At 35.8% G+C, this 15,119-nt stretch overlaps 2 protein-coding genes across 2 annotated transcripts; both read left to right on the top strand.

Annotated features, from left to right (window-relative positions):
• Positions 1–657: 657 nt before the first annotated feature.
• Positions 658–2,107, top strand: LOC145901897 (uncharacterized). The gene has a single exon (XM_082989707.1). It carries the CDS (start codon positions 850–852, stop codon positions 1,867–1,869), a length of 1,020 nt encoding a protein of 339 aa, XP_082845833.1. The 5' UTR covers positions 658–849; the 3' UTR covers positions 1,870–2,107.
• Positions 2,108–13,230: 11,123 nt separating this feature from the next.
• On the top strand, positions 13,231–14,085 carry LOC145903106 (uncharacterized). The gene has a single exon (XM_082991185.1). The coding sequence runs from the start codon at positions 13,231–13,233 to the stop codon at positions 13,894–13,896; it is 666 nt and encodes a 221-aa protein (XP_082847311.1). The 3' UTR covers positions 13,897–14,085.
• The last annotated feature ends 1,034 nt before the right edge of the window (positions 14,086–15,119 follow it).

Raw genomic sequence — 15,119 nt, 5'->3', positions numbered from 1 at the left:
TGGTTTGAGAAAGACTGATTGAAGACAGAGTTGTTTAATTTGCAACCAAATTACTCTCAGGTGACAACGTTGCTTCAGAATGCTAAATTGAATAATTGTTCTTCTACTTTGAAAATGAAAGCTAAAGCTAAAATGCTGTTATACATTAGTAAACGTTTCGAACACTAACTGCGTTCATCATCAGTATCATCAAAGTTATAAACTCCAAATATTTTGCACCCATGTTCTTCTACTGCTTGCAAATTTTCAACTATTATCTGGCCTGTGGTTTTAGGTCTTTTGTGACGCAACACGCCGCACCAAACATTGTGAAATTTATACACCAAACTGTGTGAACTTTAGGCGCCAAACCGTGTGACTTTCCGCGCCAAACTGTGTGAGCTGAGCATGGTAAAAGAGCAAAAGTGCAAACAACGTGTGGTTTGTGGTTGCTTGCCTGGTTGTAGAGCAGTGTTTTTTAAAGTAAAGGAAAAGGAAGCTGTGAGTGATTATTTTGTTTGCAAAAAGGTAAACACCATGAATTATATTAAGAAAGCATAAGCAAGCTGTGTGTACAGGAAGCTCGGAAATATTTTTTGACAAGATGCATAGATTGACACAAAGTTTATAAAAATCTAAAAAAGTTTATCAAATTCAAACAATTTTTGTAACAGATATTAAAAAGAGTTTTGTCGAACAGCGTCTCTTTGGTCCTAAACAATGTAAAATATAGAGGAAGGTGTTGTAAACCTCAGAGTCAAGATTAAAAAGAACCAACCTTTTGTGAAAGCAAGTCAAAAACGTCATACATTGGAAACTATTGATAAAGTGAAGAATCTGAAGTAACAATGTTCTGAATTGTAAGGAGCAATGTTGGCTTGTAATGGAAACACGAATGAAAATCAATCAAACACGTTTCAATCCAGAGACTCACTGGAAAAGCATAATACCATTCACACCGGAAATAATATTGGAGGGAAACCTTACAAGTGCACGTTTTGTTCGAAGGTGTTTGGTCAGAAAGGACATCTAAACGTACACATACGGACTCACACTGGAGAGAAACCTTTTAAATGCAAGTTTTGTTCTAAACTGTTTAACCGGAAATGGACTCTAATCTTGCATGTTCGGACTCATACCGGAGAGAAACCTTACAGATGCGATTATTGTGAAAAGTGCTTTGCAACCTCATCAGGGCTGAAAAATCACAAACTAACTCATGGAGAGAAACATTTCAAGTGCACATTTTGTTCGAAAATGTTCATACAGAAGGGAACCCTGAATACACACATTCAGACTCATACTAGAGAGAAAGTTTACAAGTGCACGTTTTGTTTGAAAGAGTTTGTTCAGAAAGGACATCTAAAAAGGCACATTCGGACTCACACTGGACAGGAATCTTTCAGGTGTGATTTTTGCGAAAAGTGTTTCTCAACCGCATTGAAAGTCAAAGCCCACAAACGAACTCATACTGGAGAGAAACCATTCAAATGCATTTTTTGTTCGCAAGGGTATAGCTATAAAGGACATCTAAACCGACACATTCATACTCATACTGCAGAGAAACCTTTCAGATGTGATTTTTGCGAAAAGTGTTTCATAACAGCATCAAAATTGGAAAACCACAAACGAACTCATACTGGAGAGAAATGCACATTTTGTTCGAAGGTGTTTAGCATGAAATACAATCTAATCCTACACATTCGAACTCACACTGGAGAAAAGCCTTTCAGATGCGACTTTTGCGAAAAAAGTTTTGCAAGGGGATCATATTTAAAAATCCACAAACGAATTCATACTGGGGAAAAACCTTTTAAATGCACATTTTGTTCGATGGGGTTTAGCAGAAACGACAATCTGAAACAACACATTCGAACCCATACTGGATAGAACCCTTTTCAATGAACGTTTTGCTCAAAAATCTTCAACTCATACTGGTGTGTGCCCATAGGCCCACCTAATAATTACCGGATCAACTTGAGCTGAGTTTGAAAATTATGCTCTTGAAATTTGCGCAATAAACTACTATTGTTATTTGAACATGATGCTACTTATAACATTTTCCTATGCCTAGTTTGTGAATTCTGCATCTGGTGTTATCAAAAGTGTGTAGCCTGTCAGTTTATTTCCGCGACTCAAATAAATGAATGAATCAACATATTTTGGCTTACATTGCCATTCAGCGGGTGATGCTAACTAGAGGACACGAAAATTCTCTATGAACCGCCAGCACCCTGATGTCAGGAAAGCAACAAGATGTTAAATGTTTGTTTCTTGGCTGCAAGGTAAAAAAGCGGAAAGAAAACATAAAAGCACAGTAATTGTTCTAAATACAACGAAGCATAATGATTGCAGAACAAAGCACAGTAATCGCAAAGATTTAAACAAAGCACATTAATTACAGATCAAAGCACAATAATTGCATAAAATACAACTAAGCATAATAATTGCCGTACAAAGAGCAATAATTGCAAAAAATAAAACAAAACTCAGCATCTTCAAAAATACAACAAATCATAATAATTAAAAAAATAAAACAAAGCACATTAACTACACAACAGAGCACAGTAATTGCAGAACAACATTTAAATAACATAATGCAAATGTATTTTAGTGTGTGGCGAATCTTTGTTAATACTCATGTAAGAAAAGTACATATATTACACCATCAGCAGTTTGAAATACAGCCTAAAGATAGTAGTCTTCTTCTTGGATGTAATAATGTAAACAGTAATTGAATTTAAGTTGGGTTGGAGGCGGCAAGGGAAATGAGGCAATAGTTACGTAAAACTTTTCTGAAGCTTGACAACTTTTGAATCAAAACAAAAACAACTTGGGAATGCCCTCATGGTAATCACATGCAATAACGTTGTAAAATAAAAGGTGGTAAGGCATCCTTAGCCAACAATGAAAAATCCCTTCTTTTGAAGCTATGTAAGCTGTGCTTTTTAATTTGCTCTGGTAGGTGATTCCAAACAATAACTAATTCAATGATTTTGTCATGGCACATACAGACTGCCAACTTTTGTTGCATGATATTGCCATGTTAGGTTGTTGTCTATTATTATACCCAGATACTGCACATAGAAATTTGTGTGAGAGGACTCCCATTTGTGTGAGAGGACCTGCACCTAAACAGTTGACCAATTGTAATTCTTGTTTTTTTTGTAAAAATCATGAATTTTGTTTTTTTACAGTTTAATGATAATTTATTAGCACAAAGCCATTGGTGTATGTGCTTCATTTGTAAATTAGCTTCTAACAGGTGTCAACGACGAATATGGTTAAGTGCATGGAGGAGACCTCAGGTATTTCATTCATATATGGAATAAAAAGCAATGGCCCACGATGCTGCCTTGAGGAATTCCATTTTATACATCTTTTAAATTGCAGGGCTGAGATCTTGCAGGCAGTTTCTAAAGAAACAGAACACCTTACCTCTAAAACTGAAGGTTTGCATTTTTAGCAATAGTTTTGTGTGATTACTACATTATGAGGTCTAGAAAAACTGCCACGGAATGCTGTTGTTGACCAAGCGCTGAAGTGATGTGGTTGTGAAAATCTGTCAATGCTGTTATTGTCGAATGTTTTGATCGGAATCCATGTTGATGACAGGTAATTAAATTAGTTTTTAAACAAGTATTTGGCCATTCTGGTGTGTATAATTTTTTCAAATATTTTCGCAAATAGTGGTTGCAGTGATATTGGTCTGTAATTATTAATTTCACCCCTACTTTCCACCTTTATGAAGTGATATAACTTTGTATATTTTTAGGCATTTAGGGAAGCAAGTTGTTTCAAGGCAATGATTAAACAAAGAACATAAGGTGGGTTTGATGTGGATCTGTAATTTTGTTGTCATGTATTTGAAGTTCTTTTGATGAGGTATGTTTGTTTGGTTTACACGCTATTTAATCAAATAATGACCATAATAGTTTTTAAATCATTGATGCGTTTTACAAATTCACGATGATAGTATAGTTTTTAATTAAGTTGAACTTGCTTTTTTATGTCTTTTCAGCATTTTTTATATCATTCACTTAAAATATTGTGATTCATCTCAGCTTTATATTTGTAAAGCTTGTGTTTCTTTCTTATTAGTTTTAATATATTTTAACATACCAAATGGTGATCAAGATTGAGAATGTGATAATAATTTGTATGGTACATGAGTGGCATTTACTTTGTTGGACAATTTTATTTTCACCCAAATTTGTTCACCTATTATATAATTAAAGAGTTCACTAGTCATTTTGTGGTAATTTAGGGACTGTTTTATAAATACACCCACACCACCAACTTTGGTGTGTGAGTTGCAACAAAGAAACTCAGAACCTTGTAATGACATACTATCACATCTTTTACTAGTTAGCTATGTTTCCGAAATCCTATAATTTCAGGGCACATATCACAAAGACACAAGAACTCTGTTATTTTTAAAAGGTTTATAGTTAAGCTCCTCACATCCGTGTGTATCATGCACAACTTTGATGAAGTTGTACCAATTCACATGTGGTGTAGTAATTATGAGGTTCCATCTTCCATGTTATCACACATCTATTTTGTGAGGCAACAAAATGTCATTTAAGCATTTTTTGTTCGTGGAGTTAAAATTCAATGTTATTAGATTCCAAATCAGCAAATGAGTTGATGGCTATAACCTTACTTGTTTCAGACTGGCGAAGCAGAACTGATCCATTCTTGTCCAAATGTACTAGTAATCATTTTTCTTTTTGTGTTGTAGGCAAATACCAAAGAGCTTCCTGTTTTCTCTTGTGAGACTCTCATTTATGAATACCATTTGTGAATTGGAGCCTGTGAGTTGCTGTGCTTTGATTAATGGAAGTAAACCTGATCTCGCGTTTTCCTGGAGATGAACTTCACGATGGGTGGGGCTTGTTTTATCGGAGCACTGAATGGTCTCATTGTATTACTGTGTGAGATACTGATATCTTTTCTTTGTATTACAACTCCCACTTTCTTGGCAACTGTAATTTTATTGGTACTTTATTTTTCTGTGAGAGATTTTCCTCTCATTTAAATACAATCGCTTCTACTGTACTGTTCAAGATTGTTTATGTCACTTTTATGCTTTTACACTTCTTTTTGAAGTTTTGTAGATGTTTCTTTTAGTTCCATGTTTTCTTTTTGAAGTGCTTTTATTTGTTGTGTTGTTGTTTCCATTTTTTGCCAAATACTCCTGACTGCGCTTTATTTCTTCCAAGTTCATTGATCACAGTATTTAATTTCACTGAATTACTTTCCTTATATTCCGGAAATTGTGTGATGAAAATATCAAGTTTGTTGCTCATTGTTGAACTTGTTGTCGTTTTTTTCGGTGTATGTGGCATTTTGTGTAATTATGAAACTCTAACTTCCTGAAATCTTATTAAAATAGAATAACATCTGGTGTTGTCAGAAGTGTGTAGGGAACTTGCATGAATAGTACGGAATCAACTGGATGGCCGTCGTGAAGCGAATTCATCTCTAGTCTGTACTTGTGTTTGTATGTAAAGGATAGTTCCACACTGATAATGTGCAACTACAAGTGTAATATGTATCACATTTATACTCGATGCCATTACTTTTTTAAAATCCAATTGTAATCATCTTACAAGAGTTTTGGGCGTCCTCTCGAAAATATTTGCGCTGCAAGAAAATGTTGTGAAACGAGGACCAAACTTGTGACACTATAGTGGTCCGAATTAATTTCAAAAGCAGCAGCATTAAGTCATGCGGCGTTAAAAGTGGTATTTCAGTTTAAAATAAAACACGAACTTTTCCGATAAGGGACAATTGATGTATCGAGTGTATCTCGGCGACTCAGCCAAGCACAACATCAATATTTTCCATACATCAATATTTTCCAGAAACTCTTAAAATTTTGAGCGTAATTGATTGGTCATCATGCAAGATATCGGCATGATTCTATTACACATAATTTTATTTGTAGGTTGAATCGTAAGCATCGTAGGAGTGATGCACTGAAACAAAAGTTGCCGAATTAATTCGGCCGAATAAACCTGAAACTAATTTTGGTATCCATCTCATTAAACGCAATAAATTTAAACAAGACATATACTTGATTAGATCTTATCCTGTCATACAGCTTTTTTGGCGCTTGAAGATCTCGTCTTCTGTACCAACTGTTTAAAGTTGATTTTTGTCATATCTGTGAAAGTCAAAAAATGAAACGAACATATTCGTACAGTGTAAACAATGGCTTTAACCTTTTCGAAACTTTGCGTATCAGCGTTATAAGCAGTAAAAAAGTTTCGGTTTCGACCGAATTTTGCAGAAATACTCGGCCAAAACCGAATAATTGCGAAAACCTTAGTTTCGGCCGAATAAATTCGGTAAACCGAACTTTCGGTGCATCCCTACTTCGTAGGTCGCTATGTTTGTTTACAGAAAAAAGTTTGAGAAAGACTGATTTAGAAGACAGAGTTGTTTAATTTGCAACCAAATTACTCTCAGGTGAAAGCGTTGCTTCAAAATGCTAAATTAAATATTTGTTCTTTAACTGCTTCCAAATTCTCAACTAATATCTGCCCTGTTTTGTTGGGTCTTTTGTGACACGCCGCACCAAGCATTGTGAAAGTTATACACCAAACTCAGTGAACTTTGCGCGCCAAACTGTGTGAACTAAGCATGGTAAAAGAGCAAAAGTGTAAATAACGTGTGGATTGTGGTTGCTTTGTTGCCTGGTTGTAGAGCAGTGTTTCTAAATCTGATGGTTGTTTCGCTGCAGGGTGAATGAAGGTTTTACATGGGTGAAGGAAAAGGGAACAGTGAGTGATTATTTTGTTTGCAAAGTAGTAAAACCATCAGTTATCATAAGAAGGCATATAGGCCACCTGTGTCTTCATACAGTAAGCTCGATAAAACTGGGACAAAATAAATTGAAAGGCTTGTCTGCTAGCAAAAGGTGATAAGACACAATAATTGTTATCATAGCGCAATGACTGCTAAATACTCAGTGAAATGAGAGTGTGGGGCTGTAACGTAACGTAACCGCTAATATTGGTTGTTGTCCAAAATCAGTTGTGTGAACAAAATCGGTTACCTAAACACGTGACTGTGGCAGCAACGATGGAAGGCATGTGTTTTTGTCCATTGTCTTTTCCTTGCAATGCGTCCACGATAAGTTATTTTGTTAAACGTTGGAGTATATTGCCAATACCTCGCATTGTGTTCATGATACGTTCCTTTGTGTTCGCATTGTGTTTACGATACTATATTTTTCTTTAGTAGAAGTTTCTACTAAAAAGATTTAGTAGAACCATGTTTAATCGTTGGTATAAAATAGTAACCTAAATTTTATAACTGTGTTTAACTTGTTTCTCAGTAACTTAGTTTAATCTGTCCTGTGCTGTTTCGCTCCTTTGTGATTTAACACACCCCAGCAAACAGTGTGAATATAGCACACCAAATGGTGTGCAAGTTATGCGCCAAAATATGTTGAAAATTTGTGCACCAAAACTACTTGAGCTAAGCATAGGGAAACAATAAAAGTGTACAGTAACCACCTATCGATGACATAGTGCGAGCTATAGTCAGTTGGGGTAATTATCGGACCGTTAAAGTTATGGGGTAATTAGTGGAGACCACCATGGAAAAAAAACGATGGTTCCCTCAAACTTTATCTTGTGCATGTGATAAGCTAGAAGCCTCCTAGAAGAAATAATAAAAATACCATGTGTTTAAAATTGTATGAGGGGTTTACTTCACAAACTTTTTCCAACTAAGTGGATATAATAATTTGTTAACATTTGACAGTGTTTTAATGATTTGAAATTTCATTTAGGAAACACTGGCAGGTCAAGCCCCATGCACATTTTTGCATTTAGGGGTAATTATTGGACACTGACACTATGTATTATTATCAGAGTACCAACTGTTAAGTGGCCATAACCGGGATTATATGTAATATAGGGATGTAGGCCATTCAGAGCAACAAATTTGGATGATTTGAATTCTAAGCTATTCGAATCCTAATTCTAATTTTAAATTAAATAATAGGATTTAGTTCTCTAACTTTTTCTTACATTTCATCACATTAATTGTTCACCTATTTTCTTTTCATAAACATGACTTCAATGGCATGTAACAATTAAGAGATTATTACACTCATGCAGACCTTCGAAAACAGTTACTTACATTATTATTCAACCAGCAAAAACAGAATATGACGCAGTATTTTGGTTTTGATGTAACTATTCTAGAATAATGTGTTATAATATGTACCCCCTTTTTGTATGTAAATGCAGTAACCTCAATAAGAATGCCTAGAAAATAGATACAAAAACCAACAAAACTATGGAATAACAGAAATTTATGAGGTGCATAGACATCAACAAATCAGCAGTATCCAGAAATTAGCAGACATGAAGGAAATTAGCAAATTAGAGAGTAAACCCATACAATATGTAATATGTCAGTTTGTACACTTTATTTCCACATCTCATTAAACAAAATGTTGTAAACCTGTTTTAAATTCCTGAAACAGCATAGATTTGACAAGTTTAGTACATGTCCAGCAATCACCACACATGTGTCCAATAATTACCCCAATTCATGGGGTAATTGTTGGACAGCAAAAACTTAAAATAACTGCCAACATAGTTGCAAGCAGGGCGTCGATTTTTTTCTGCGTGTCGAACATCTTGAGAAAAATTGTCGTGTGTGTCGAATAGTAAAAATATCGTATCTGGTAACTAACGCATGGGAACGACCAGGCTTATTTCGATTACAGGATTCTTGTACTTGCATAAGTTGGGAATACACGTTAGAACAACGACAAAGCAATTAAAACATTGCATGTTGTAAGCTGCCATGTCTTTGTTAAGGTCCGATTGAAAGAAAAATGGTACTAGTTTCGTAACAATGCAACATGCTTGGTAACAATGCCACGTGTTCGGTAACAATGCTCCATGTTTGGAAACAATGGTTAGTTTTAGGTTTAACGCGCATATTTAGTATTTACTGAACAATAAAGCAAGTGCTGACAGGTTTTTGCATGGATTTTGTCCAAAAATTTACTGTGATTGCGTTTATTTAGCAATCTAAACAGACAAATTTATTCACGCCGCCCGTGTCGAACACTTAGAATGGCGAAAAAGGCATATATCCAAACAACTGTTTTGAAACGAGGGCTAAACTTGTGACACTATAGCAGTAAAAATAGATTTGGAAAGTGGCGGAACCAAAAGTCATGAAGGGTTAAAAATGGTAGTTCAGTTTAAGAGAGTGCAAGATTTTTTCCTACAAGAGTAAAAAAATAGCGTGTACTTTTGACCATTACAGGCGGGTCAGCGGACAATTTCCAGTATGAGTTCGTTTGTGTTTTTTGACGTTTGATGCCGTTCGAAAAGGCTTATCACAAAAATTGCATCTGAAAGGTTTCACTCCAGTATGAGTTAGTTTGTGGTCTTTGAGCGTCGATTTGGCTGTGAAACACTTTTCGCAATAATCGCATCTGAAAGGTTTCTCTCCAGTATGAGTTCGTTTGTGTTGTTTGACTTCCGATGCCGTTTTAAAGGGCTTGTCACAAAAATTGCATCTGAAAGGTTTCTCTCCAGTATGAGTTAGTTTGTGGTCTTTGAGCGTCGATTTGGCTGTGAAACACTTTTCGCAATAATCGCATCTGAAAGGTTTCTCTCCAGTATGAGTCCGAATGTGTCTGCTTAGATTTCCGTTCGTGCTAAACCCTCGCGAACAAAATGTGCATTTAAAAGGTTTCTCTCCAGAATGAGCCTGAATGTGTGAGCTTAGATGTGCTCTTTGCTTGAACGCTTTTGAACAAAATGTGCATTTGAAAGGTTTCTCTCCAGTATGAATCCGAATGTGTCTGCTTAGATTTCCACTCTGGCTGAACATTTTCGAACAAAACGTGCACTTATATGTTTTTTCTCCAATTTTTCGTTTGTAGATTTTGAATGATGGACTTTGATGTTTTTCGCAACGAAATGGATACTCCCCTGTGTGATTGATTTTATGTTTCTCCAGTGAGTCTTTGGTTTGAAACGACTTTTCACAAATCTTGCAGTGAAATTGTTCCATTTCTGTTTGTTGTGTGTTTTCTGCTTGAACTTCTTGCCTATACTAGCAATGATCTCACAATTGAAAGTTACAGCGTAAATGTAAGTCAGTCCTATACTTTTGCTGACTACAAAACAAATTGAGTTTTTTGCAAATGTCTGGTAGCAACATGAATCGACATAATACGACTAATAAAGTTGAAAGATACATCAATATTTAAAGGTTGAAGTGCCAAAGGAAAGAAAAGAAGTTTTGAAGCTGTGATTAGAGGTTTTATGGAGTGGTTGTTATCTGCAGTGGATGGTGTAGTTCGGCGATGATAAGACAAACGAAAAGTGAAATGACGAGAACTCAAATCGTGCTAACTTCGAAGCGGGGGGTTTAAATCTAACAAGTGCATGAGGTGAAAAACTGATGGTTGCAATGATTAGATAAAAACACGACTAAACAACACTTCTAAGTAATGGTTGTGAGTTCGAATGATAAGCATTTTACAAACACGTGTTCTTAACCCTCTGTAGACATAATTATTAAATCTGAAGAAAAAAATAATTTAGTGTGGCAATGAGAGACTACTATACCTGCATAAGAAAATTATTAATCTGGGGTGGGGGTTAGGATTTTTTTTAAACGTGACAAATTTGTCACACTTGTCCATTAAGGGACAAATTTTAACAAAAAAAAAGTTAATTCCTGCAGTTCTAAAATAGTAAAATGACCTTGAAAATCGAACAGAAAATGATACAACACTTGAGGTACTCTATATTATAATTATTATGTTTGTTTATTTGCATTAATTTTTTTTTGTCATGTGCAGTCATGCATAGCATTTCAAAATGCATAAATGAAACTTGCATTTGCCACAAGAAAATAATAGAACCCAAGAAAATTTAATTGTTTAAAATCCATTTGCCACAGCATCCATTAGCAAAACAACCATCTGGTGATTGCAATCATATACAAAAGTGGAAAAATGTTATGCCAATATTTTCGACCAAGTTGTATTCTGCTCAGCCCAATGTGAAAGTTTAATCAATTGACTCCTCCCATGAATGGGTGTAATTTAAAATGTCCTGTTTTCCATTTTGTTTCCTTGTTCCATCTTACAACAGAAATTGCTGATACAGCTGTAATGAAGCTGGCCGGAAATGAGTTTTTGCATCCCTTTGCAAATATCGAAGTTTCAGTTATGGCCTCATATACTGAATCAACAATGGCATAATCATTTGAGTAATGCTCAAACTAGAAAAACACTTTGTATTTGATCTAACTTACCAAATCGACGAATACAAAAATAGAAACTGCCAAACTAAGCTCTGCTCATCATCAAAATTAGAATATTTTCCGACAAGTTAACATCATTTTTACCATATAATCTCCTATAGACCTTCAACATCATTTGCTTCCATCAATTTACCTTTCATTGATTGTATATAATGGCAAATATTTCCAATTTAAGAGCAAAATCATCTTTTAATTTTCATATCCATTACAAAATATCACCTAATGGACCGCGTCATCAAATTTGTTAAATTTAAAAAAAATTCCATAAAATCCTAAAAGAAACATATCTGACGAAAAATCGTCGGTATTTACTTCAATAACATCTACGCCCACATGCATGATTTTTGTCAACTCACTAACTTAAAAATTAAGCCTTCAAAGTACAACCACAAACCGCCATTTACAAAAACACAGTTTTCGAAAACTACCGCCGTTCGCACTATCCGAGTTTACCATAACAGTGTTTCCAATTGCAAAATTGTCGTTCTTTGAAACGTAACGAATGAGATATTCTTGACCAGCGCTCAAAAAACGTTCATTTCTCATAAGGGTCAAAAAATCTAAGCACAATGTGCATTAAGTCTCTGCTGTGCATGTTTCGAGCAAGTTATCCACATCCTCAAACGCTACCTAAACCTTTTAAATGCAAAATGTGTGTTAAAATGAGATAAAATGATAACGAAACCATTTATGTTTTGTGTTTAATTTTGGTTAAAGAAGTCAGAATTGTCAAATTTACAAAAACAGACTAAGCAGTTTCAGGCCGAAAATCATTTAGTGAATAATTGTACTTCACCTGGTTCGAAATGCTGTAATATTATCTGCCTTGTGCAGTTGACTCTTTTGCGAATTAAGACGCCGCACCAAACGATGTGAAAGTCATACGTTTGTCCCCATGCTTGGTGAATAACCGTTCCAGTGTACCGTATGTGATAAAGCTTTCAACTATACTCAGGACTTCGTGCAGAGCACGTTCGAAGTACAGCATGTGTGGAAATACCTCCAAAGTATTCGGCAGCCCTGCCAAGCACGTCTGGATTCACACAGGAGAAAAAGCATTCTATTGTAACATATGTAAAAAAAGCCTTAAGAGAGAATGCTAGGTTTACTAAACATGTACAAATTCACACCGGAGAGCAATCTTTTCAGTGCAACATATGTGATAAAGCCTTCAACAATCCAAGCTGTCGAACAACACATATCCGAATTCTCATTGGAAAAAAAAACAATCGATTGCAAGATATGCAAAAAAACCTTTTGAGGAGAACGCCAAGTTTACCAAACACGTGTTAATTCACACATCTAGTCATTGCAACCTTCAGTCTGTCGCCTCGTGCAGTTGTTTGATTTAAACTCCCCGCTTGGAAGTTGGCACGTTTTGTGTTCTCGTCATTTCCAAACCTCTTTGTATCGCCAACATAAACCCGGACACAGATAAAAGAACTCAGTAAAATCTCCAATCACAGCTCCAAAACTTCCTTTTCTTCCTTTGGCACTTCAATCTGTAAATATTGATACATCTTTCAACCTTTTCAAACGCAGAACTTTTTACGTACTCGGATACACTCGTACAATAGTAGATATACGAATACGTAATTACAGAATTTGTAACGTTATTTGTCGAGACATTCGGGGTGTTTTGAGAAAGGCCGTACGAAAACTAACATGCAACCTGCAGATACAAATGAGGTAACTTCTGTTGCGCTATATGTCGAGATGTCGAGTCAGTTTTTGAGGCTTTTGATCGGTTTGTTACAACTGTGGTAAACATCAAGACAGAGGCCGCAAAATAATCAATTTGCGTTAGTGTTTCCAAAGATATAATGCTGTTTACAATTACGTTGTAGCTGTGAATTGTGAAATCATTGGTAATAGGCAAAAAGTTTAACAATTGTAATTTAAGGAAAAACCACAAAACAAATAGAAATGGAACAGTTTCACTGCAAGATTTGTGAAAAGTCGTTTCAAACCAAAGACTTACTGGGAAAGCATGACATCAATCACACACAAGAGAATCCATTTCCTTGCGAAAAAAATTCAGGAAGTGCATCTTTCCAAATCCACAAAAGATCATATACTGGAGAGAAACCCTACAAGTGCATGTCTTGTTCGAAAGTGTTCAAACAGAAAGCACATCTAATCAGACACGTTCGGACTCATACTGGAGAAAAACCTTACAAGTGCACATTTTGTTCAAAAATGTTTCGACAGAAAGAAACATTAAACAGACACATTCGGACTCATACCGGAGAGAAACCTTTTAGTTGCGATTTTTGTGAAAAGTGTTTCATAACCAAATGGAAACTGAAAATCCACAAACGAACTCATACTGGAGAGAAACCTTATCAATGCACTGTTTGTTCGCAAGGGTTTAGCAGTAAAGGAACTTTAATCATACACCAACGGATTCATACTGGAGAGAAACCTTTCAGATGCGATTTTTGCGAAAAGTGTTTCGCAACCACCTCCCATGTGAAATCCCACAAACGAACTCATACTGGAGAGAAACCTTTTGAATGCATAATTTGTTTGAAGGTGTTTAGCAGCAAAGCCAATCTAAGAAGGCACATGCGAACTCACACCAATGTGTAACCTGTGCAATGTTTTGCTGAAAAATGTTCAACCAAAAATGTTCAAAGATTCTTAATCAGATACGGTTTACATTGGAGTGTGCCCACAGACCCACCCATGACTGATACCGGTAGTTTGGTGTGACTTGTTGGTTCTGTGGTAACAGCAGATTTTTGACGCACGCATGTTCCGGGATTTAATTTCCACACAAAGCGCAACTGACATTATTACGTTTGTGTAAAGTAATCGGAAACTTGTGACTTGATCTTGATGTGTATGCATGGTTGAACACTTGTTAAATATATATAATTATAAACCTAACGCGGTTGAAGCACGTGCACAAGTGATAGTTATGGCACCATCAGTTTGTATCGCTTCCGGCCATTGGCTGCTCTTACGGAGTCAAACTACATAGAAGAACTTGCTGTGATTTTCCTCTGCGCAAAGTGTGCTTCAGCTTGTTGCAACCAGACACGTGGCTGTGTTGGCCAAAACGTGGACAGCTTGAGAACGATGGTGTGTTTAGTGTCCATGATCTCCAAATAAGGTATTTGGAGTTTCGGGGTCACCAGTAATCGGTTGATGCTATATTCAGTAAAGTTGTGCAGTATAGCAAGAGCTAGCAACACAAAACACACGTTTATAAAGCCGTAAACGCGACACAAGAAAAAAGCAATACACGCTTCCGTGTGCAAGCGAACAGAGCGGTTGCCACAAGTTTTGCACCGATATTACCGATTAAAGTTTAAAGTGATTGCACCGATATTAAAGTTTGTACTGTAACACCACCATAATTTCCCGAAACGTCACATCACAACACCGTATACAGCGTTCGGTTATATAGATAAACGATATATATTCATACAATTTTAGTTTACTTAGGAACACAACTCACGTGTTTTCTCATAATGCTGAGTATAAATAGACTGGCCCATATTGCTATTAACACTGTCATGTTAAAGACTCTCGCAACTGACGGTAAAATTAATTTTTGAATGTTGATTTTAGCGTTTAAGTGTTTGTGCATATGTCCTCGTATATGTCCAATTGGTCTATGGTTGTTGCAAAAACACAACAGTTGTTGTTGTTGTGAAAGAAGTGCTGCTGGTTAGGTAGATTTCATGTAGTAAAAACAATTTATTGCCATATTGACATTTGTGACAAATTGGTAACGTTTAGAATACATGCCATGAACACATTAATAAACGTTTTTTGAGCGCCGATTAAGAATATCTCATTCTTTT

Source organism: Ascidia mentula, chromosome 5 (assembly GCF_947561715.1).
Source record: "Ascidia mentula chromosome 5, kaAscMent1.1, whole genome shotgun sequence".
NCBI classification, from domain to species: Eukaryota; Metazoa; Chordata; class Ascidiacea; order Phlebobranchia; family Ascidiidae; genus Ascidia; species Ascidia mentula.
This window is presented reverse-complemented; position numbering and strand designations above follow the sequence as displayed.